Genomic DNA, 22,864 nt, shown 5'->3' with positions numbered 1-22,864 from the left:
CAATTGGCTCAAGTTCACCTTAGAGGGCAGTGCTCAACTTTGTTTATAGAGTCACCTGGAGAAATTTTTAAAACTACTGAAGCCCTTGCTGCCCTCGAGGCAGTTGACTTCTTCTCTGGGTATAGTTCCCAAGGGTTGACTGTTTTCAGAACTCCCTGTGCGGTTCCTGTTTGCACACAATGTGGAGAATCACAGTCCTATAGCCTATACTTTTCTGCTCTCTTGCATTTTCCTTTTTTTCTTTGCTATGTGCCCACTTCCACTAACGTGCATGAATGCTAGCCTCCCTATACCTGCCCTGCCTCCAACTGGGAGCCAGTTTCTCTGGAAACCACAGAGTGACCAGTTGCTTGGAACTGCTGCCTGGTCCTGTGTTCAGTTTTTGTCCTGAAGGGCAAGGCCCTTCTAAGTCCAGTCTCCAGCAGTTCCACAGCAAGCCACTCCGTGGCTGCTATGGTAGATGGTCACCCTCGTTACTGAAACTTTAAAGTCTGATTATTTGCCGGTTCTCACAATCTGTGTGTCTTTGGATAGTTCCTACTTACACTGTAAATGGGCCACAATGGAAGAACTCGAAAAGGACCCTCGCATCGCACAGAAGATCAAGCGATTTAGGAATAAGCAAGCCCAGATGAAGCACATTTTTACTGAGGTGAAGCATTACTTATTAATTTGATCACTGCTTTTCCTGCAGTATTAGATCCCAGGTTTAAGTTTCTTTAAGTCGAAGTCCCATGCAGACCTATTGCTCAGGCATGCCCTGATTTGAGATGCAAGTTGTCCAGATTTAAGTCAAAGAAAATGAAATAAGGCTCAAACTTTACAAATGATAACTCCTAAGAATCTGCATCGTGGTTACATTCTATGGCAAAAGGAATGTGTTCACAGTGTTTTCATCTTCTTCCTCCCCTTCCCCAAAAGGGTAGTTCCAAGAATTAATGTTTGGGTGTAAAGTTAGAAAATGTTAGAAATAATGTTAGAAAATGTTAGAAAATAAGTAAATAAATATATCAACTTGGGAATTTCTAAGTATAGTAAGAGGAAGGATTGGTGGATTTGGATATCAGAGCATCTTTAGTGTCTATAAATTGGAAAATAACCACAAATCTTTAAGTACATAGGTACATATATGTATTTTCCTAATTGTGTACATGCATACCTACATACAACTGGGCTTCCATGGTGGTTCAGACAGTAAAGAATCTGCCTGCAATGCAGGAGACCTGGGTTTGATCCCTGGGTCAGGAAGATCCGCTGGAGAAGGAACTGGCAACACACTCTAGTACTCTTCCCCTGGGAAATCCCATAGACAAAGAAGCATGATGTGCTACAGTAGTCCATGGGGTCACAAAGAGTCAGATGCGACTAACACTTTCACTTTGGACTTCCCAGGTGGTACTGTAGTAGTAAAGAACTTCCCTGCCAGTGCAGGGGCCATTAGAGACGGGGGTTCAACCCCTAGGTCGGGAAGATCCTCTGCAGGAGGGCATGGCAACCCACTCCAGTACTCTTCCCTGGAGAATTCCATGGACAGAGGAGCCTGGCAGGCTACAGTCCATAGGGTCACGAAGAGTCGGATGCATCTACATAGAAGGCATGAATTCTCATCCAGTATGGAAACCTTACTTATATTTGCATAGACACAGACATGATATACACTCCTATACATATGACAAAAAGCTGTAATGATAAAAAATGCTCTTATAATTCAAAAAGGAAAATGCATAGAGACATAGACATAAAAAACAGATGTATGGATACAGGAAAGTGGGATGGATTGGGAGATTGAGATTGATATACATACACTACTGTATATAAATGGGTAACTATTGAGATCCTATGGTATCTCACAGGGAACTCTACTCAGTGCCCTATGGTGACCTAGCTGAGAAGGAAATCCAAAAAAAGAGGGGATTTATGTATATGTGTAGCTGGTTCACTTTGCTGTACAGTAGAAACTAAAAATTGTAAAGCAACCATATTCCAATAAAAATTAAGAAAAAAAGAAAAGTACAAAATCCTAAATGGAAAAAAGTGGACAGATTATTGGGGAATTCAGGAAAGGGGGGGAAATTATTTACTAATCATACAAAAAAAGTAATCCATTTCATTAGCAGCCAAAGAAATGCAAATTAAGATGAGAATCTTCTAGTTTTCACTTAACAAATACTGGAAGGTTTTAGAAATAAGTATCATCCGTTGCTGGTAAAGGTGTATGGAAGAGACCCTTTTGTCATCACGGCTTGGGAGCATAACCTAGGATGCCCTCTCAGGAGAGCAGGTTGACAACAGATGTCAAATGCCTCAATATTTGCATAGCCCTTGTCCCAGCAGTTCTAATTCCATCATTTGTTTTTAAGGAAACTATCAGATCTTGGAGCAAAGACTTAGCTATGATAAACAGTTTATGTTGGTGAAAAATTGAAAACAAGCATAACGTTAGGTAATAAATACTATTAAATAATGATACATTTCACAGAGTGTAGTACTGCGTAGCTAGTAAAAGTGATGCTGGAGGACGATTATTAATGTCAATAGGAAGGGGATTAATGTTGTAAACTATTGTTAATTGAAAACATTAGGCTCCTACAGCATAGGAGAGTTCCGTTTTGAGGATGGTTGTTCTTCAGTCGCTTAGTTGTGTCCAACTTTTTGGGAACCCATGGACTGCAGCACGCCAGGCCTCTCTGTCCTTAACCATCTCTTGGAGCTTGCTCAAATTCATGTGCATTGAATCAGTGATGCCATCCAACCGTCTCATCCTCTGTCATCCCCTTCTCCTCCTGCCTTCAATCTTCCCCAGCATTGGGGGTGAGAGTGGGAGGTGGGTGTGCAGGGGAAAAGAATCCCTATCATAATGCATAGAAAATGTCTGAGTTTATGTGAAATCACTGACCTGATTTTCTCTATTCAGTAGGATCATGGTGGTTTCTATTTTCTGTAACATGTAATTTTTCAATTTTATACAGACAACTTACAAAGAAAAAACAATATAAATTATTTTTTAAATGTAGTCACAAATACGCAGTCTTAAGAGTGCACTCAGATGCCGTCAAATCATAGCAAACTGCCACGTATAACTTACCAGTTCATTGTTCACATGGTGCTCCTTTTCCCGCAAATGCCAAAAACCTATTTTAGGATGGTGTCAGTAAGTGTTCTTTTTGTCCCAATATGGAGTCCTTTCTCTTTAGCCTCAACGTTTGGCCCCAGGCCTCTCCAGGCTCGTTGTAAAGCCTGTGAGAACTGTTTTTTATGGCATCATTCCTCTGATAGAGCATCAGGGAGAGGAAGGCTAGAATTGGAAAACCCGTCCTGGAGCCCTGTTGGACGCTCTCCCTGGGTTCCCAGAACATCGCACTCACGCCTCTATTTTAGCGAGGATTTGTAGCATAGAGACTTGTTTACAGGTCTGGGTCTGCCATTCTGAGCCCTGCGAGGCAGGCAGGGCCTCGCCTTCCTTGTGTTTCTCTCCAGGACACCAGGCACAGGCTCCGTGCTCAGTCACCACTTGGCTGTGCCCAGGCCGGTGAGGAGGGTTGCCTGCTTAGACCCTGTAGCACTTCCTTTCTCCCTGGAATAAAGTCCTGACTCCTCAATGCAGTCTACGAAGCCCCATGAGTCTAGTTTCTGATTTATGCCCAAGGGAGTGATTTTTTTTTTTTTTCTTCCCTTGGTTGGGTATTGAGAGAGAAAACTGTGTTAGGATATGTAGAAATACCATAGCGGGAGTCCCTGGTGAGATCCTGGTGAGAACAGACAGTTATGGGAGGAGATTGGAGGCCACTATGAGAGGAAGGAAAATTGGGAAGTAGTTGCTATAACACTGTCTTCAGTCTTGACCTGGTCAACAGTTTTACTTATAACTTGCATAAATGATATTCTTGTAAATAATAACCTAGTTCTGAATAGAGCTTCTTCATACACATTACTTCCAGCTGCTTTATGAGGTAGCCAGGGGCACATGTGAAGGAGAGTCAGGCTAGAAGGCTGAGCATTTCCCACACCCCACGGGGCCGGAGGCCTGTTAGCCCCTGACTCCTCAGCACCAGACCCAGCACTGGGAGAATGAATGACGGAACCCAAGTTCAGGTTCACCTGGACAGGCAAGGATGAATTAAATCATGCAAATGGCAATAAGTAAATGTAATGGCTCACATTGGTATTGTAAAGATCTTTACAACTTTGGAGTGGGGACGATGACTGGATCACAGCTCAAGGGACAAAGTTTACTGTGAACCAAGAGCTAGCGGCTCGGTGGTAAACAGTCCGCCTGCCAGTGCAGGAGACACAAGTTTGGTCTCTGGATTGGGAGGATCCCTTGGAGAAGGGAATGGCAACCCACTCCAGTATTCTTGCTTGGGAAATCCCATGGACAGAGAAGCCTGGTGGGCTACAGTCCATGGTGTCACAAAAGAGTCGGATGTGACTGAGCGACTGAACAACATCAGCAAGAGTAGGGTGGGGCTTAAAAGCTGCCAGTAATCCTAGATGGCACCCTGCCTGCCATGCTCCATTCTTTCCTGAGTATTGTGCTGATGTGAGTACTGGGATTCAGTGAGAGACTTTGTAAAGCCTGAGGGCAGCTGGGGAAGGACTGTTAACAGTGGGCAGAAGCATGTCTGAGTGATTGAGAGCAAAGGTGGGCAGTGGATGCCCAGTGCTGGCCCCCCACAACACCCACACCCACAGGTGTCCACGCACTGCTGAACGTCCTTGGGCCAACTGAATAGCTCCTCTGGACTCAGCATCCTTTGTTTTCATAAATCAGAAATCCTCCTAACCCTCACGATACCTGGGAGGATTAAATGACACAGTGTTGATGAAAGTGCTTAGCATGGTGCCTGGCCCACGGTCACTGCTCCACAAAGGTTAGCTCTCTGCATCACCGAGGGATCTGGAAACATGGCATCTGAAGAACATTGAACACCTGGGGTTGGGAGGTATTCGAATAGAGAGGAGAGAATCACTTGGCTACTGCTTCTGTAGAGGAAGCAGTTCACTCCAGTGAGTCCAGGAGGAAAATTAGGCAGTAATTTGATAGTGATAATGATAAGATTGTGATGCTACTCCTGAACAGGCAGAGGTAAAGCTGTCTTGGCGATGGGTCAGGTCTCAGAGGGCAAATAAATTCCTGAACACGGGAGTAATTGAATCCGAGGGTGGATTTGCCAGGGTTGCTGTAAGAAGTGTTCCTGTGTATATTGGAAGGTGAAACTATATAGCTCCTTCCAGCCTAAGGGGCAGTGAGAACACCCCTGCAGTTCAGAGGAGGGCTTCTGGGCAAGAAAGACCTGGGTAAGGGTTCCGGTCCACGTGGCTTTGCGACCCTGGCCACAGGACATATTTAACCTCTCTGAGTCAGTTCTGTCATCTCTAAAGTATTTACAGCACTTCCTACTCGTAAGGTAGTTTTGAGGCTTTCATGAAAGCACTGGACACACATTGAATATTTCTAAATCTTGCTTATTACTGTTCTTATAGGTACACTTTGGGGAGGGTGGTGGTGTGGGAAGCGTGGTCTATTTAACCGTAAACAAGTCCTAAGAGTACAGCTCAATGAACTTTTACAAAATAAACACTCCTATGTAACCACCGCCTAGATCAAGGAATAGAACATTATCCGTATCCCCATAAGCTCCCCTCATGCATCCATCCAGTTATTAACTGTTATTGGTATAAAGAAGAAAAAGAAACTAACATTCCGGATTTCCGTGGGTTATCTCTGGAAATCCTTTTTGTTCTGATTTTTGCTCAGTACTTAATAACCCTGGAGGAGGGCACGACAACCCATTCCAGTGTTCTTGCCTGGAGAATTCCATGGACAGAGGAACCTGGCAGGCTATAGTCCAAAGAGTCGGGCACGATTGAGTGACTTAGTATGCACGCATTGAAATGACCAATAGGAAATCCTTACCCCCGGTGCAACCTGGAAGATGTGGTTGTGCCTTTAAATGTAGTCCTGAAGGGCAGGATTTTGGGACAATGAGAAAAGTTGGTGAGTTGCCTCCTTTTTTTGTTGTTGTTTTTAAGTTTATTGGAATGTAATTGCTTTACAGTGTTCTAAGACAGCCTCTTCAATAAGTAGTGCTTGGGAAACTGGGCATTCTTTTATATAAAAGAATGAAGTTAGATTACTTTCTAATATCATACTCAGAAATAAATTCAAAATGGATTAAAGACCTCAGTGTAAGGCCAGAAACTACAAAACTCTTAGAGGACAACTTAGAACAGTCTTTGGCATAAATTGCACCTAGATCCTCTTTGACCCACTTCCTAGAGTCATGGAAATAAAAATAAACAAATGGGACCTAATTAAACTCAAGCAGACCTTTTCATTCTGCATTCCCCGATAGAGCCCAGGGTTGGGGGGATCACTTAAAGATAAAACACTGGGTGCTGGAGCTCTTCTTTCCCGTTTGCCTTAGCCTGACGAAGACTTGTTCAACCCAGACTATGTGGAGGTCGATCGCATCTTAGAGGTGGCCCACACCAAGGATGCAGAAACCGGAGAGGTAGGTGTTTCTGTTTTAACTCTTCCAAAGTGTCTTCCTTGCTTGTCTCGTGTTTTGTCAACACGTGGCCTCTGTTTCAATGGCCTTTGTGTGCTGTATCATAGGGAGGGTTTCCTAGGTCCTCAGTGCAGGACCGATTGCTCTAAGTAGAAAGAACATCAGTGCCCCTCCCTTTTGCCTCCAGGAGGTGACGCATTACCTGGTGAAGTGGTGCTCACTGCCTTACGAAGAGAGCACGTGGGAACTGGAGGAGGACGTGGATCCTGCCAAAGTTAAAGAATTCGAATCTCTGCAAGTGCTCCCCGAAATCAAGCACGTGGTAACGTACCCACGTCACTATCTGGTGTCTCTTGTAATGCGACGATCTGGGGTGTCCCCCAGGCCGTTCTCCCGAGTGGTTTCTGTGGCATCTTACTGTGGGTTGTGCCCATTGGAACTGGGGTTCAGAGTATGTTTCTGCCCACATCACGCTTTGCTAGCACTGGGTCAGCTTTAGGTCTGGGCTCTAGTTTGGTAGATGTGACATTTAAGAAGCTTGGTTATGAGCTTTGTTTTCTTGGTGTATGGCTGTCATGTGGGGTCGGTAAGATAGAAGGTGTAAGAACTGCCTGGCTTGGGAAAGAAGCTCCATAAGTTCTTGGTATCTTTTTTGTTTCTGTTTCTTATCTCTTCATCAGTGATCTCTTTTCTTTGGTTTTATCCTTTGCTTTTACTCAGAATACTCTTAAGGGGAAGAACTCGCCTTTATCAAAAGATCCCTAGGACTTGGCAGAGAAAACATAAGTTTTCCATATGTGTTGAATTGGTTAGTTTTTGTGATTCTGGCTTATTACCACCAAGCTGCAGGAATGTCATGGGGTACCTAGTAATTAAAAAGAGAATTGGGATAGAGCTCAGTTAAGGTGTAACTAACTTGGGAAGAGAATCAGAGATGTTAAAGATGGCTAAAGACTGGAATGATCAGTTTGGTTTTTTCCTAAGTCACTTTTTTTTGTGTGTGGGGGGGGTGGGGGGTGCGGGCAGGCACACTGTGTGGTGTGCAAGGTCTTAGTTCCCTGACCAGGGATCAAATCTGTGCTCCCTGCAGTGGGGGTGCAGAGTCCTAACTACTAGGCCACCAGGAAATCTTGCCCCCCCCCCAAAAAAAAAATCAAATTTTAATATGAAAAACTGTTATCCAGTTCCTTATTGTTGTTTTTATACCGCTTGTCTTAATGACTAGGACATCCTATCCCTAAAAGCTTTTTGGTTAAAAATTGGTTGCTTGTTTTTGGGAGAGTGAGACATGAGTGTAACGACTTTGCAAAGAGAGTAGCAGTCATTTAATAGTCAAGACCCACCTTGGAGACTCGAAATATCAATTCTCTTTTGAATTTAATAATAGCCACTAAAGGTTTTGGAGCCCTGCGGTAGGTGCTTGTCTGTCGTCTGTGATACCACTGGGGAGCCAGCCAGACTAGGCATCGGAAACTTCTAGCTGATTTCGAGTCTCATCCTAAGATTGCTGAAGTTTCTGGGCAGTAGGTGATGTAAAACTAAAATCTGGAGAAAGCGGAAAAACCCAGAGGAGGGACTAGACTAGTGTGTGATGCCTCTGTATCTGGAGTGCTACCAGGTCAGCAAAGTAGAAACCTGCAGTGAAAGTCTATTCTATAGTATCTGTGATGCTAAAAGTGAGCCCCTTCGGTCTCTAGAGATGAGGAACATTCCAGAAAGTCTCCCCGTAGTGTCGGGTAGAGTGCCATTAAAATGTGTTACATGAACTTCAGGAAGCCAGGCTGAATGATTCCTAGGGGATAAGAATGTAATTAAGGGAACAGAGCAAGAGAGTTTATAAGAGAATATCTTGGCTTAAAAGCTTTCTCTTAAAAAAATTTTTTTTGACATAATAAATTATTTTCCCTTACATTTCTAAACGGAGAAGGCAGTGGCACCCACTCCAGTACTCTTGCCTGGAAAATCCCATGGGCAGAGGAGCCTGGTAGGCTGCAGTCCATAGGGTCGCTAAGAGTCAAACATGACTGAGCAACTTCACTTTCACTTTTCACTTTCATGCATTGGAGAAGGAAATGGCAATCCACTCCAGTGTTCTTGCCTGGAGAATCCCAGGGACGGGGGAGCCTGGTGGGCTGCCGTCTATGGGGTCGCACAGAGTCGGACACGACTGAAGCAACTTGGTAGCAGCAGCAGCATTTCTAAAAGCACCTTGTACCTATGTGCTGATAGTAATATTCAACAGAGTTGTATTTCAAGGAGCTTAGCCTAACTACAGCTATCGTAATTTTGTAGGTTAAGTTGTGGTATGTAAGTTTCTGAAAGTTTCCACACTTTCAGTAGTCTGGACAGATTGAACCATTATATTTACCTCCATATATCAATGATACAATATGATTGGGGATATTTTATTAAATCTCACATGCAAATGGCTTAGTTTTAGATAATAACATATTTTAGGAGTAAACTTTCTGTAATATCCCAAAGTAAAACTCACAAACTAAAATTGCTGTTAGGAAAGCTGCAGTCTCAAAATTCTCTATGTAACTACAGACATAGCTAAGATTTTTTTTTTTTTTTTGAGACCTTAAAAGTGTCAGTCTAGGGGCTCCGTTTGTCTGGAAGCAAAATAATCAAATCTATGTCCAAATAATTAAAACCTAAATAAACAAAGTTTTTAGATGGGCAGACTTAATACTTAAAAATTTTAAATTTCCCCAGATTAGAAATTCCAATGGAAACTTAAGGGAATTTGACATTGATTCTACAGTTGCACAGAATACTAAATTGAAAAATAGCCAAGACATTTTTGAAAAATAATTCCCCATCAGATGTAGAGCTATAGTAATTCAAAAGTGTGATTTTACTGCAGCGTGAGACAGTTTAGTGGAACAGAATGAAGACTCTGGGTATAGCTCCCTGGATATATTAGAACTTAATATATGCTAAAAATGGCGTTTCATATAAACAGAGATCAGTTACATTTAGAAATTGGTGTTTCATATTGAAAAGTAAAGCAGTAAGATTGCTCTTACCTTTATGGCGAATTTAAGGAATTTATAACTTCTATTATATAGGCTTTTTAGCTTTAGAAACTCATCGACAAAATATTTGACCCACCATACTTTCCTGAACTGATACCACAGGGACAAATAACAAAAAATTCTATCTATAGAAAACTAAAAACCTTGGTGCCGGCTTGTAGGGAAATTAAAATGTAAGTGGGAGTGATTTCTAAGAGTCTCAGTAAAGCAATATAACACTTAACCAAGATTTTAGGTGAATCTGTTTCTCTTCTTCATTAATTGCTTGCAAATTTTATAGAGGTGTTCTTAGTGTAATCTGCTGAAATCTAGAAAATACAGGGCCTGCTCGTCAGTCAGAAGATAGCAGCTTTAGTCTGCAGGTAGCTCTAGGATGGCGTTGTGAGTTTCGCCACCTTCCCCACCCCCCCCCAATCCCTCTCCACACCGTGCTGCTGAGACATCGCTCTGTGTCCTGTGTTTTCTGTCCTCCCTCCCCTAGGAGCGACCCGCTTCAGACTCCTGGCAGAAACTTGAGAAGTCGCGAGAGTATAAGAACAGTAACCAGCTCCGGGAGTACCAGCTGGAGGGGATGAACTGGCTTCTTTTTAACTGGTATAACAGGTGTGGAACCAGAACCAGTCCTGTCTTCAGGGCTGATCTTTCTACCAAACGTTTGTGCCAGGAGGGAGACGGTGGGCTTAGCCAGCATAGAGGGGCAATAGCCGAGTGGTGGAGGAGTGCAATGGAGCTGTCAGTTTAGTGGGTGATCTCTGTACATCAGACATACCAGGACTTCTGTTTGTCGTGTCAGATTTGGTTTGGTTTGGTTTCTCTGACCAGAGAGTAATGATCTTTAGATGTCATCAACATTGTTCTTTTATTTCCTTTGTCAGAAGGTTGGGCTCAACCTAAATGAAACAGAACCCCAAAGATCCTTTAAAACTGTGTTTTTATCTCCCAAATCTTTAACACAAATTGGCTCTAAAGGTGAATGAATCCGCATTCTAGTCCCAACTCCACTATCTGTTTGTGAGCCATGGATGGCCTCTACTTGTCGTTTTCAACCCTGAGCTTCAGTCCCTGTGAGAATCTAGGTGAAGCAGATGACATCTGAGAAAGATGGGTTAAGATCTTATTAACATTCTAGGGTTAATAAGAATTGTTAACATTCTTATTAACAATCTAGCATTGATTTTAAAGACCACATGGAGTGGAACACATACCAGGCTGGCACTCTGGAGACCTGTGTTCCAGCCTTGTCTCTGTCACTCACAGTGGGACTCAGGGCATAGCTCACTGAGACACGGCGGGTCTGGGGTTGCCCACCTGTGCAGTGATGAGCGAGACTGAACAGGGGCCGCAGCTTCAGAGATGACCACTGTGTGCAGCCTGTGATTCTGGGTCACCGCAAGAGACCAGCGTTTTCACTCTGACACAGAAGTTAGGGTAGGGGTTGAAAGTCTGTCCTTTGATAACACAGGTGATAGACAATGAGAATCGTGTAACTTGTGTTTCTGTTTTTGCCTTAGCTTCCATGAAATTTGTCAGGTAGAGAACTGTCGTAGATTTGAGGCATTTTGTAATTTTCTCCTTGCCACATTATTATTTTAATTTTTAGTATCTTTAGTTTCCATTTGAATCGATGCATCTCATGTATTTTCTCACAAGTTGCAATAGTTCCCTTCTGGAAGTAGGCAGGGTGTAAATAACGATAATGGAAACTTGCCTCAGTTGCATCTCCGGAAAATGCTGATAAAACCTCCACCGATGACCTTACAGGTCAAGGTACGCTTCTGTAGTACCTTTTTCATTGTAACCAACCTCCGCCTCTTTCCGACGTTGACGATGAATGGTCTGTTTCTTACTCTGCAGGAAAAACTGCATTTTGGCTGATGAGATGGGCCTAGGGAAAACCATCCAGTCCATCACGTTCCTTTCAGAAATATTCCTCAGGGGCATCCACGGCCCTTTCCTCATCATCGCCCCGCTCTCCACCATCACCAACTGGGAGCGGGAGTTCCGGACGTGGACAGAGATGAACGCCATTGTGTACCACGGCAGTCAGATCAGCAGGCAGATGATCCAGCAGTACGAGATGGTGTACAGAGACGCGCAGGTGGGCCCCCGCTCATCGCAGAGCCCCGGGGCAGCTTGCCATCGTGCTCACAGCAGCCTCTCCACCCCTTGTCCTCCAGAGTCCAATGCCCTGCGTGGAATTACTGTTGGTTTACTCCGTAGAGTCACGTACTTATTGAGGCAGACGTCTCACTCCTCCCTGGTAACTTCATCTGTGATGAAACACAGAACTGAAGGGCACACTTTCCACTCTGACATACACCAGAGGCTCTTTTTAGGACACGGAAAGCTTGGCTTCTTGGTTGGCTTACGAAGTTGCTTTTACATGCAGAAAATTTTATCTGAATTGCCATGTGCTCAGTGAAGAAAGTGAGCAGAGGGATCTGTAAACAAAGGAAGGATCCTTAGCCAGGGAGTATGGAGAGAGAGGAGGTTAACGGATTTGAGGTTAAAGCATAAAGAGAAAACAAATAGCTTAAAGCACAGCAGGATTTTGCAAGAAGATTTTGTTAAATATAAGCACTTTGCTCAGTATCCTTATAGGCTTGTCCAGAGCATTGGTTTTCACAAAGAAGGTAAAAATTGAATGAATTCAGTCACAGGAGAGGCAGGGCTCATACCATAGTTTTCACAAGCAGCAGCAGACACCCAGGAGAAATCTAAGATGTGTTCTAATGTGACGCAGCTCTGCTTTTTAAATGTGATGGTAGCAGTAAGACAAACGGAAAGACAGAAGTACGTCCTGCCTGATAGCACTTGTCCCAGGTGAATCAGGATCATGATGTTAAATCTGTTCTAGAACCCAAGTTACAAGGTGAAACTAATTCTGCCTGAAAACTAGCAAAGAGGGTTTTCGTTGGGCATTCAAGCTCTGTGTGGTTTAGACCACCTGCTGGCTAGGAACATGTGGAATACCCATCAGCTTTCCTTATCATGGCAAGTAATGAACAAAAAGCTTCCTTGCTTGGCCTTCCATACTCTGTCGTCTCGCTTTTGTGGGGGTACATGCTATCCTGATTTTTGTTTCTTTGAATTAACGGGATCTCTCTCTTGTCGAAACAGCTGGTTTGATTCTCCTATTCTTTCTCTTCTCAAAGAGGAAGATTGTGCTTACTGGCCTCTCACCTAGGTCTGACCATCTATCTTGCCACCTTCTCCAGTCCAGCTTGTAACCCGGCAGCTGCGCTCTCCAGCCATGTGTAAAGCTCTGCCTTCGCTTGTGTCATCCTCAGGGAAACCCCCTGTCAGGCGTCTTCAAGTTCCATGTTGTCATTACAACATTTGAGATGATCCTGGCAGACTGCCCAGAGCTGAAGAAGATTCACTGGAGCTGTGTGATCATCGATGAAGCCCACAGGTTGAAGAACAGGAACTGCAAGCTTCTGGAGGGCCTGAAGCTCATGGCCCTGGTGAGAGTTGGCGAGCTCTTTCTGTAAACACAGTCCCCTCCTGTTCATAGTGGAGGAAGCGTTCTTTAGCCATCTGCATGCAGCTTGCTTGTGCACCGTCTGTTTACCCTAGATTTTCTTCTTGCCCTTTGTAGCTCCAATGGTGCAGGAATCAAATTTTTGTTGTTGCTGTTATAAACTGGGTCAGCAATTTGACCTTTGCCACAGATTGACTCCCAGAGGGACCCACGGGCATCTTAAGTACCCTGGCATTTGTGACCTGGAAATGTAAGTTGTTTTGGCTTGTTTCCAGGTCCCTGAATGATCTGGTACCAAAGATGATAGCCTTGAACATTACTGCCTTGGCACAGTGCCCAGTCTGTGGCTAGCAGGCCCTCCAGAATGTGAATGAGTGAATGGGTGCTTTAACTAACATGGAATTGCTGCTGGACTCAGGGATGTGAAAGGAAGGTTGATCTGTTTGTTGATGTTATCACTCGATGTTGTCATAAAAGCAAAAACAAAATTGCCCCCAAATTGAGCCCAAGAGGCCGTGGCGTCACTTTCCCACCCAAACCTGCTGTCTTGGCGGCTCAAACCTGTTCCCCGTGCTGTGAATTTGTGCAGGAGCATAAGGTGCTGCTCACGGGGACGCCCTTGCAAAACTCGGTGGAGGAGCTCTTCAGTCTGCTCAACTTCCTGGAGCCATCACAGTTCCCTTCAGAGACTGCTTTCTTGGAGGAGTTTGGAGATCTGAAGACAGAGGAACAGGTAAATAGGGGCCTGAAGGATTGGAGGAGTCAAGGTGATCACTACCTTCACCATCAAGGGAAAAACAAAGTCACCATGGGGACAGGAGTTAGCCAGTTCTCACACCCCTGGTAAAATGAGCATCGCCTCCTTTATTTAATTTATGTGGAGGAGGATCAACTGATCATTAGCAGTTTCTATCCAAACAATAAATGAATCTGCGTCCAAAATACCTAATCTCCAGCCTCTTGGCTTTCACTAATCTCATGTATAAATAACTTCAGTGATTTTGTTCATCGTCTGCCCTCAGGGCCTTGCTTCCCTCCTCCTCTGCTTCCTTCATCCTTCGCCCTTCCTCCTCCACCACCTGCACATGTTTCCAGGCTCATTTTCTTGAGAACAACCAAATACACAGATAGTGAGGAACAGAAGGCAGGTGTACACTAGAGTAGTTGGTCAGTCCAGTTTTGTCCAGATCAACTCAATTTCCTGTTTTCAAAGATGTGGTCCTGAGTCTAGCTTATTGGACTCAAAGCTGTTTAGAAACAAACCAACATTAATAAATATCTATCTACGACGTGTAGGAATCTCCACTGGACATTACAGAAATAAGGCAGACAGGTGTAAGGGTCACAAGAGGAACAATGAACTGAAGACTTTAAAGGCAAGAAAGGTCACATCTGTTAGGACTTTGGAACAACTGCATGGAGAGAGTACAGTTGGAGAATAAACTTTACAGGGTGGGTAAGTTTTCATTAGGCAGAGAGAGAGGTGATAATGACTGCTTTGCATGGGAAAAAAAAAGCAATCAGCAGCAGCCATGGAATTTATTCAGTGGTAGGGGATCATCTGGCTGAGCTGGGGGTGAACTGTGGAGTATGAAGCCGGAGGAGTTTAGCACTGTATTGTGGGAACATCTTGAAAGACAGGTTGAAGGATTTGGTGAGCATTAGAAAAGCAACACAAGGCTTTGACTGAGGCAACGACACAATTAGTTCTGCTAAATTAATCTAGCAGTGGCGTGAGAGTGGGTTGGGGCAGAGAATTTGGGAATGGAGAAAGTTTGGGAATTTCACTAACAGATGTCTTGAGAGTACACGCTCTCAAGAGCGTGGTTCCAATCTGTTTGTTTCTACTTCAGCGACGAGTCAGACTTTGAGAGCAGTGAGTAATCAAACTTCATTCCCCTTCTTGACGTTTGCAGTATCTATTGATCTTTGCAAAGCCACCTCCAGCCCTCTCTCCGTTTTGGGGCCATTAGAAATGCTTCCTCTTCTCCCATTGCACTTATTTTGTGGTCTGCGTTTTCTCTTCTTCCTAGACAATGACCTCCTTGAGGACAAGGCCCACATCTCCTCCCAAGTTGTGTTTGTTGTATTGACCAGCACAGTGTCTGGCATATAGTATACTCTAAATGATTCAAGGTACGAGCCAAGTGAAGGGCGAACGCTGAACCCAGCATGTGGCAGACTTGGCATTTGTCCCTGTCTTTTAACAAGTCCCTAGCTGTGTCTTTCCCCTTTGGGTTCTTACGTAGTAATTCCTTATCCCTGTGGGGGATTACATACCTAAGTTCCGTGGTTGCTAAAATAAAGCATTCATTAAATGGATTAGATTGAAGATTGGGGTTTGTTAGGGAAAAGCCGCAAAAATGGCCGCAAATGTCTGTATGTTTTAAATCCCAGTAAAATAGAAGTTTTAGAAAGCATCTGGTTACAAAGTAAAGCCTATTCCTTGTTGTTTAAAACCTGCTCCAGTAACTCCTTTAAATCAGACTCTCTAGAAATCACTTTATTTCAGCAGGAAGCATTGGCACAACCCACAGCTTAATTTGTGGAGAATCTACCCTTTTGAAATTTTTGAACAGCTCTTTATAACTTGATCTTTTGCACTTGCCTCTTACTTTCCCACCAGCATTAATCTTACTGGTCTCAGGTTTTAGCTCAGGGTGAACTCAGGTACCTTGACTTTGAATCCCATCTCTGCCCTCTTCTTGGGAGAGTGAGCAAGTCATCTTGCCAGTGCAGTCAAGTGCATAGAGATCTGCTGTCCAGGCCTGGTCTGTTAGGGCAAGAACACACAAATCACAGCAAAGAAGACTGTCAGGCTCAAAGTGCTCCTGAGATGACAGCTTGCCTGATGCAGTGGGAGGTGTCACTTTACCGCATTCCCTGTGTATGTCACTACCCCCAAACTTGTTGGCTGCTTTTATTTAGATATGAGAGGAATGCACTTCCAGATTGCCTCTGCTTTTTTTTTTTTAATTGAGATATAAATGACATACAACACTATATTAGTTTCGGATGTGTTTTGTAACAATTCAACATATGTAGTATAGTAAAGTGATATAGTAGTATGTAGTAAAGTTATCACAGCAATAAATCTAGTTGCCTCCCCATACATATAAATTTTATTCCAGTGATGAGAAGTCTCAAGGTTTACTCTTAGCAACTTTTACATATACAATATGGTGTTACTAACGGTAGTCTCTTTGCTGTCTGTTACATCCCCAGGACTTACTCATTTTATACCCGGCAGTGTGTACCTTTTGACCACCTTCATCCATTTGGCCCACCCCCAGATTCCCCCTGCTTCTTACTCTGTTCTTTCAGCATATACATCTTCCCCTTGTAATATATCACTTGTGCCTCCTAACATGGCTGAAAATAGTCCTCAGGCAATTGCTCCATACAAGTGCATGTCGGAGAGAGAGGTTTGTTTTCTCCGTCCTGGAGAAGAGGTCCTGTCCTTTGTGTCTTTCTCCCTTTATTCTTATAAGATTCCCACGTGAGTTCTCAGTAATTGCTTACGAATCAAAACCAGACCCCTTTTTTCCTTTCAGTCCCCCTGTAAGCTCCTGTGTTCAGGCATCAGGCTTGAACTTACGTTTAGTCAGCTGCCACAGTTCTGCAATTAGATGCTCAAGGGACTGTAGCGAAGGTTGGAATCACCCCAGTAACCATTACTGAATGGGGATCCGGGCAGGTAAACAGGTCTCGTTTCCCTGGCCAGGTGAAGAAACTGCAGTCTATCCTCAAACCGATGATGCTTCGGCGGCTGAAAGATGACGTGGAGAAGAACCTCGCTCCCAAGCAAGAGACAATCATCGAAGTAGAGCTGACCAATATCCAGAAAAAGTACTACCGTGCCATCCTGGAGAAGAACTTTTCCTTCCTGACCAAGGGGGCCAACCAACACAACATGCCCAACCTCATCAACACCATGATGGAGCTGAGGAAGTGCTGCAACCACCCCTACCTGATCAACGGTGAGCGGGGACGCGGGGAGGCCTTTCCAGCTTGTGTATCGAGTCCCCATGAGACACTCGTGTGAATTCTGAGCTTTTTACCAAGTATTAAACTGAGGTTCAAAGAGGTCAGTGGATCTGAGTCAGTGATCTGGCCAGTGAGTACACAGAGCCCTGTTTTGAACCAGTTCTCTGCCCATCAGAAGACAGATGATGAGTCTGACTGCTGTCCTTTGTGGGCCTGCAGTCTGGCCCACACTTCCCACTTGGGATCAGGGAGATGTCTTACTTCGTTGAAAAAGTGATCATGGCGCAGTGAGATTAAAACTCTCTGCAGATAAACTAACAATTAACTGTACTGGATAGAGAACATGTTGGAAGCTTTTTTTTAAAACAAAACTTTTTGATGAAATTTTAAATCCAAACATGGCTTGCCAGTCGCTAGTGTTTATGTCCAAGAGGTATGTCTTTTAGTCCGCTTTTAAGTTTTTTCTTTGTCTATTTAGACTGTGCTGAGTCTTTGTTGCAGCGCACAGACTTTATCTAGTTGGGGTACTCGGGGGCTTCTCTTATTGTGGGGCATGGGCTCAGTAGTTGCAGCACGTGGGCCTGTCTAGATGCGGTGTGCGAGCTTAGTTGCCCAACAACATGTAGGGTCAGGGATCAAAGCCCCTGCACTGGAAGGTGGATTCTCAACCGCTGGACCACCAGGGAAGTTCCTTTTTGTCAACTTCCTGTGAAGGTTTATTTACTTGCCTGAGTCAGCTTGGTATTTCAGATCCTTTCTCTACCTGGTCCCTGTGTTCTCTGCAGGTCAGTCGTCCCCTGACTAGAGCCTATGGTTGAGGGCATGGACCAGGGACGCACACACCACAGATGCCTCACGGGCTGTTGGTTTGGGACCTAAGAGTTCATTCCGTTTCTTCTAGGCTCTGTCAAACAGAAAGTCGCTTTTGCCCATATAGATTGTTCAAAGAATACTTTTGCTGCATCCTTTTTCAGGGGCAGAGGAGAAAATTCTGGAGGACTTCCGGAAAACCCACAGCCCTGATGCCCCGGACTTTCAGCTGCAGGCCATGATCCAGGCTGCAGGGAAGCTGGTGCTGATTGATAAACTGCTCCCTAAGCTGATTGCTGGCGGCCACAAAGTGCTCATCTTCTCGCAGATGGTGCGCTGTCTCGACATCCTGGAAGATTATCTCATCCAGAGAAGGTGAGCCTTATGTCAAAGCTGGGCATCAGGTCCTGCAGGCAGTTCCTTTTCTTTGTCGCCTTTTTGATTCATTCAGAAATTATGTTTTAACAACAAAAAAGTGTTAGAAAATAGAGAAAAGGAATCTTCTCTTAAAAGATCGGCCGAAATTCAGAGTTGAATCTTATGACCAGGTTTAAGTGTCTTGAGAGTGAATTTCCTATGATAGGAGCCCTTGCTTTGCTTAAAAAATAAATTTTGCATATTTATTTATATTTTCTTAAGAAACAGAGTTCAAATAGCATTACAGAAGGTTAAGAAAATAGTGTATTTACTGCCCCCTCAACCCCCTTCCTGCCCCGTGATGAGAAAAATAAACCCTGGAAAGCATCACTATATCAAGTTGCTAAAAGAGCATCAGCTGACAGTTGAACTTGGGGATGCTTTATGTTTTTTCTCAGCCAGCCCTCTAAGGTTTTATGACACTAGCTCTGGCATCCCAGTTTATTTTCTTGTTTGTATTCCTCTAATTCCTTGAACCTAGGTTCCATTACTCATGCAGGTGAAAAGCCTGGGGTATCATGTGGGTTGCTTGGGCTCTGTGAGGGTACTACATTTGTTACATTACACTGTATCAATCCATTTCCAGCCATTGGGATCCGCCAACAATGTGAAGATGGCAAATGGATTTTTAAAATTTATTCTTAATGTTAAAAGACTTCTCAAGATCTTAGAAACTATTAGCCAAGGCGTTGGTAGGTTTAGAGTACCTCTTTGTTTTTAGAGTCATCATGGCAAATCCACATGTTCTGATCTTTGAAGATTCTGTTTCTCCTTATAACATAGGAGAATTTATAGAAAAAGCATTAAAGGAAACGACCAACTTAACTATGGGTTATGCTCACATTTAACATTACCTAAATAACTCTCTGAAATCGGATTAGGCACTAAAAGAATTTCTCAGACTTCTGTAGTGGAGATCTTTAGGTAAAGAATTCTTGAGACTTGCATTATTTTTTTTCTCTGAGGAATATATCAAAACTAGAAAGCAGTTTTGTATTTAATAATTCACACTAGATGAATTGCCAGAATACTTGCTTCTTATATAGTTATCTTTTCGAAATATATACAACTACTAGTTTGAAGATTTTTTTAAAGAGATCCCCCACAAATGAGTAACAGTGTAATTAACAGACTTTTGCCAAGTACCAATGTCTTTATTTAGCTCCTTTATCACTTATTGCTCATTTTGTTTTAAAATTACCCAAGTATTATAGTTGCTCTTGAAAATAGCGATACTTTTTAATACCACCACCAGCTCAAAACTCCATTCATACTTGGGCATTTATCTTCTTAGTCTCTTTTCTTTGTGCCTACATATATTTAGTTTTGTTGTTGATTTGCTTGAATTGGGATCATATGCTACATTCTACATTGTAACTCACCTTTTTATTTGATATATTATAGAGTTTTTTGCTTTATTTTTCTACAATATAGTTTTGATTATTTGAATGATATTCTCTTATTTAGGTTGTTTCCAACTTTTCAACATTTTTAGGAACTCTGAATATCATTTTCGGTCACTGTGAATGTTGCCAGTTATTTCCTTGGGATAAATTCTGATGTACATTTTTAAAAACATTTAATACATATTTCCAAAACACCCTGCAGAAAGACACTTTTATCTCCCTTTTCATGGTGTATGAGAATGCTCTTTTTTTCCTCATACTCTGATCAATCCTGTTTTTGCCGTTGAGTCTCTGCTAATTCAATAAGCCAAAATTATGGTCTCTTGTTTTAATTTATACTTATTATTATGAATGAGAGTGAATATATTTTATGTATATTAGCTGTTTATATTTCTTTTCTGTGCATTGCTTATTCATGCTCTCCCATTTTCTGTTACTCTTTGCCTTTTTGTTTATTAATTAATTTATAAAAATTGCTTGTTAAGAATATGGTGCAAATGCTTCCCCAGTGTTGCTTTTGACTTTTTCTTTATGGCTGTGGGTTTTTGTTTATTTATTTTATTCTTAGAAGTTTTAAATTTTATAATCTCCCAGTCTTAAAACAGCTTTAAATAAACTTAAGTGCTTGTTTATAAGACTTCCCCCACCTCTCAACTGTATCATACAAATAGTCTGAAGTTTTTTTCTTTTCTTTTTTTTATGGCTTTTTTCTTTTCACTCTTTTGTGGTTTTTTCATCCCAACTCTGTACCCAGCAGGGACTTCTGGCCTTAATACCACCATTACTTTTTTCTTCTTAATTTAGTTTTTTATTTTCATCAAAGTTATACATGCACATAATTTGACATGGCAAATTATTCTTTTAGACCTATGAAAAACAGCATTTTCCTGATACCACCACATACCACCAGCTTCCCCTCGCCTGAAGCTTTTAAACTCCTTATGTGCTTTCTTTTGGTGTTTATAGCTGTAGCTTTACAGAATGTTAGTAGTTGCAATTTCTTTTTTTTTTTTTTCAGTTTTAAATATTATCTGTTCTCATTATGGAAGATGAATATTTCCTTTCTTTCACTGCCCCTCATAATTACCACCTCTGTGCCTCCTGTCCTCCCATCTTCCCAACCTGCCATGCAATACTTTGGGTTGAATTACTATTTAGTGTTTGTTTCGACTTATGTAAATAATGCGTTACAGCTCAGCCACTTAGTATGCTGTTTACTGTTTCTTTCTTGCATGATTTTTATCTTTCCTGAAGCTGTAATTTTTTTTTAATTCAGTGTGAAATTTTAAATATACACATTATAATTCAGGTCCAAAATTCACTGTGGCCATCTGAATCCCCCTTTGTTATGTGCAGCCGCATCAGCTTCCTGTCTGAGCCATCTCTCCCGGGGCCTTCGGTCTCTTCCTCTCCGCCCAGTTGCCCCTCCTGCCTGGTGCTCAGTCACCGTCTTGTGATCTCCCTTCCTTCAGCACTCTGACAGCTTTCTTTTCCTTTCCTCTTGAATCTAATCTTGCTGGTAGACCCTGTGTACCTCTCCTGAGAGCTCTTGCAAAGGGGTGAATGATACATGGGTTTTGAGACTTTGGTCAGAATGTTTACTCCCACCGTTGAGCAATTATTTGGCTGAGTTTGAGAGAGTAGATTAGAAATAATTTTCCCACAGAGTTTTGAAGGTGTTGTTAGTCCGTTGTCTTCTAGTTTCCAGGATTGTCTAGAAATTCAGAGCCTTTCCAATTCCTGGTCTGTGTATGTGACATGATTTTTCTGTTCAGAAGCTTTGATCTGTCCTCTGTCCCAGTACTGTGACATTTGACAGTGAACTGGGTTTTGTATGGCATCTGTTGAACTGGATGTATTGTAGGTCTTTCCCATGGCAAATTATACTTGGTCCGTTCTAGGGGGTGTTTTCTTGTATTTTATCTTTCATTATTTCTTTCTGGCCAGCTTTCAGTTTGTGGAACTTTTGTTATTCGTATGTCAAACCTTCTGGACTGATCAGCTGATTTTCTGTTTTCTCTACTTCCCCATCCCATTTCGTTTACCTCTGGTTTTTGCTGTACCTCTGGTTTTGTTGCTCAGTCACTCAGGCACATCTGACCCTCTGTAACCCCGTGGACTGCAGCACGCCAGACTTCCCTGTCCTTCACCGTCTCCCTCTGCTAGAATACCGTGAATTTCTGAGTTTTCTTCTGTAATTTTTCAGTTTTTATAGCACTCAGCTGGTTATGGCACAGGCTCAGTGTCTTGCCCTTTTGAGATGAATGATGATAGATTTTTTATTTTTTCATTCTTCCTACAGTGTCTGTTTCCTCAAGTCAAATTTCTTTCTTTTTGTTTGTTGGTGTCTCTGTCTTTCATATTAGAATTCTGGGTTGGCTTTTTTCTTTTTCTCTCCCTCTTTTCAGCACTTTGAATTACTATTCCACTGTGTTCTCACCCCCATGGTTTCTAATGTGAAGTTTTGTGGTCATTTAAGTAGCTGTTCCCCCATATATAATGTGTTTTTTTACTCTACTAAGATTTTCTTTTTAATTTTCAGTCTGTGGCACCTTGACTATAATGTGTGGATTTCATCCTGTGCAGAGTTCACTGACCTCCTTAAATCCATAAGCAGATCTTTCACCAAATTTAGGAAACTTTTGGTCAGTATTTCTTTGATTTCCTTTTTTTTATCCTTTTGCCCTACTTTTATGTTTCCCTGTGAGATTCCAATTACCTCTGTATTTGACCTTTAAGTCCCTAGGCTCTGTTCTCTTTTTTTATTATTCTTTTTCTAGTCCTTTTTCTCTCTCTCCTTTTGTTTTGAATTGTCTTCAAGTTCACTGACTCTTTTCATCTGTCTTTTCTATCATGCTTATTATGCCATTGGTTTCATTATATTAAAGATTGTATTTTAGTTCTGAGATTTCCATTTGTTTCTTAGTGTGATGTGTTGTTTCTCTGCTCTCATTTCCTATCTTTCCACTCATCGTGTACATGTCTTTACTTCACTGAACATGATTGTAAGAGCTGCTTTAAAGTTCTTGTCTGAGCGTCAGAACATCTCAGATTTGATATCTGTTGTCTGTTCCTTTGAGAACGGGTCACGTTTCCCCTGGACATTGTGAACATTTTTGTTATGGAGATACAGGATTCTGTTACATTGCTGTGAGGTGTTGATGGTTTCTCTTTGGGGGCAGTTAAGTTGGTGAGTCTCAAAGTGCA

At 42.5% G+C, this 22,864-nt stretch overlaps 1 protein-coding gene across 9 annotated transcripts in view; it reads left to right on the top strand.

Annotated features, from left to right (window-relative positions):
* The window catches only part of CHD6 (chromodomain helicase DNA binding protein 6), a 203,739-nt gene that overhangs the window by 108,294 nt on the left and 72,581 nt on the right, over positions 1-22,864 (top strand). For 8 of the 9 annotated variants that reach the window (XM_060397044.1, XM_060397041.1, XM_027977203.2 and 5 more), the window contains 9 exons: positions 535-652; positions 6,429-6,515; positions 6,700-6,834; positions 10,035-10,156; positions 11,408-11,651; positions 12,844-13,020; positions 13,627-13,770; positions 16,762-17,017; positions 17,999-18,209. In XM_060397044.1, the coding sequence (XP_060253027.1) occupies positions 563-652; positions 6,429-6,515; positions 6,700-6,834; positions 10,035-10,156; positions 11,408-11,651; positions 12,844-13,020; positions 13,627-13,770; positions 16,762-17,017; positions 17,999-18,209 (1,466 nt within the window). In that variant the 5' untranslated portion in view covers positions 535-562. The other variant, XM_042230144.2, reaches the window with a different exon arrangement.

This window comes from Ovis aries, chromosome 13, assembly GCF_016772045.2.
Source record: "Ovis aries strain OAR_USU_Benz2616 breed Rambouillet chromosome 13, ARS-UI_Ramb_v3.0, whole genome shotgun sequence".
Lineage (NCBI taxonomy): Eukaryota > Metazoa > Chordata > Mammalia > Artiodactyla > Bovidae > Ovis > Ovis aries.
This window is presented reverse-complemented; position numbering and strand designations above follow the sequence as displayed.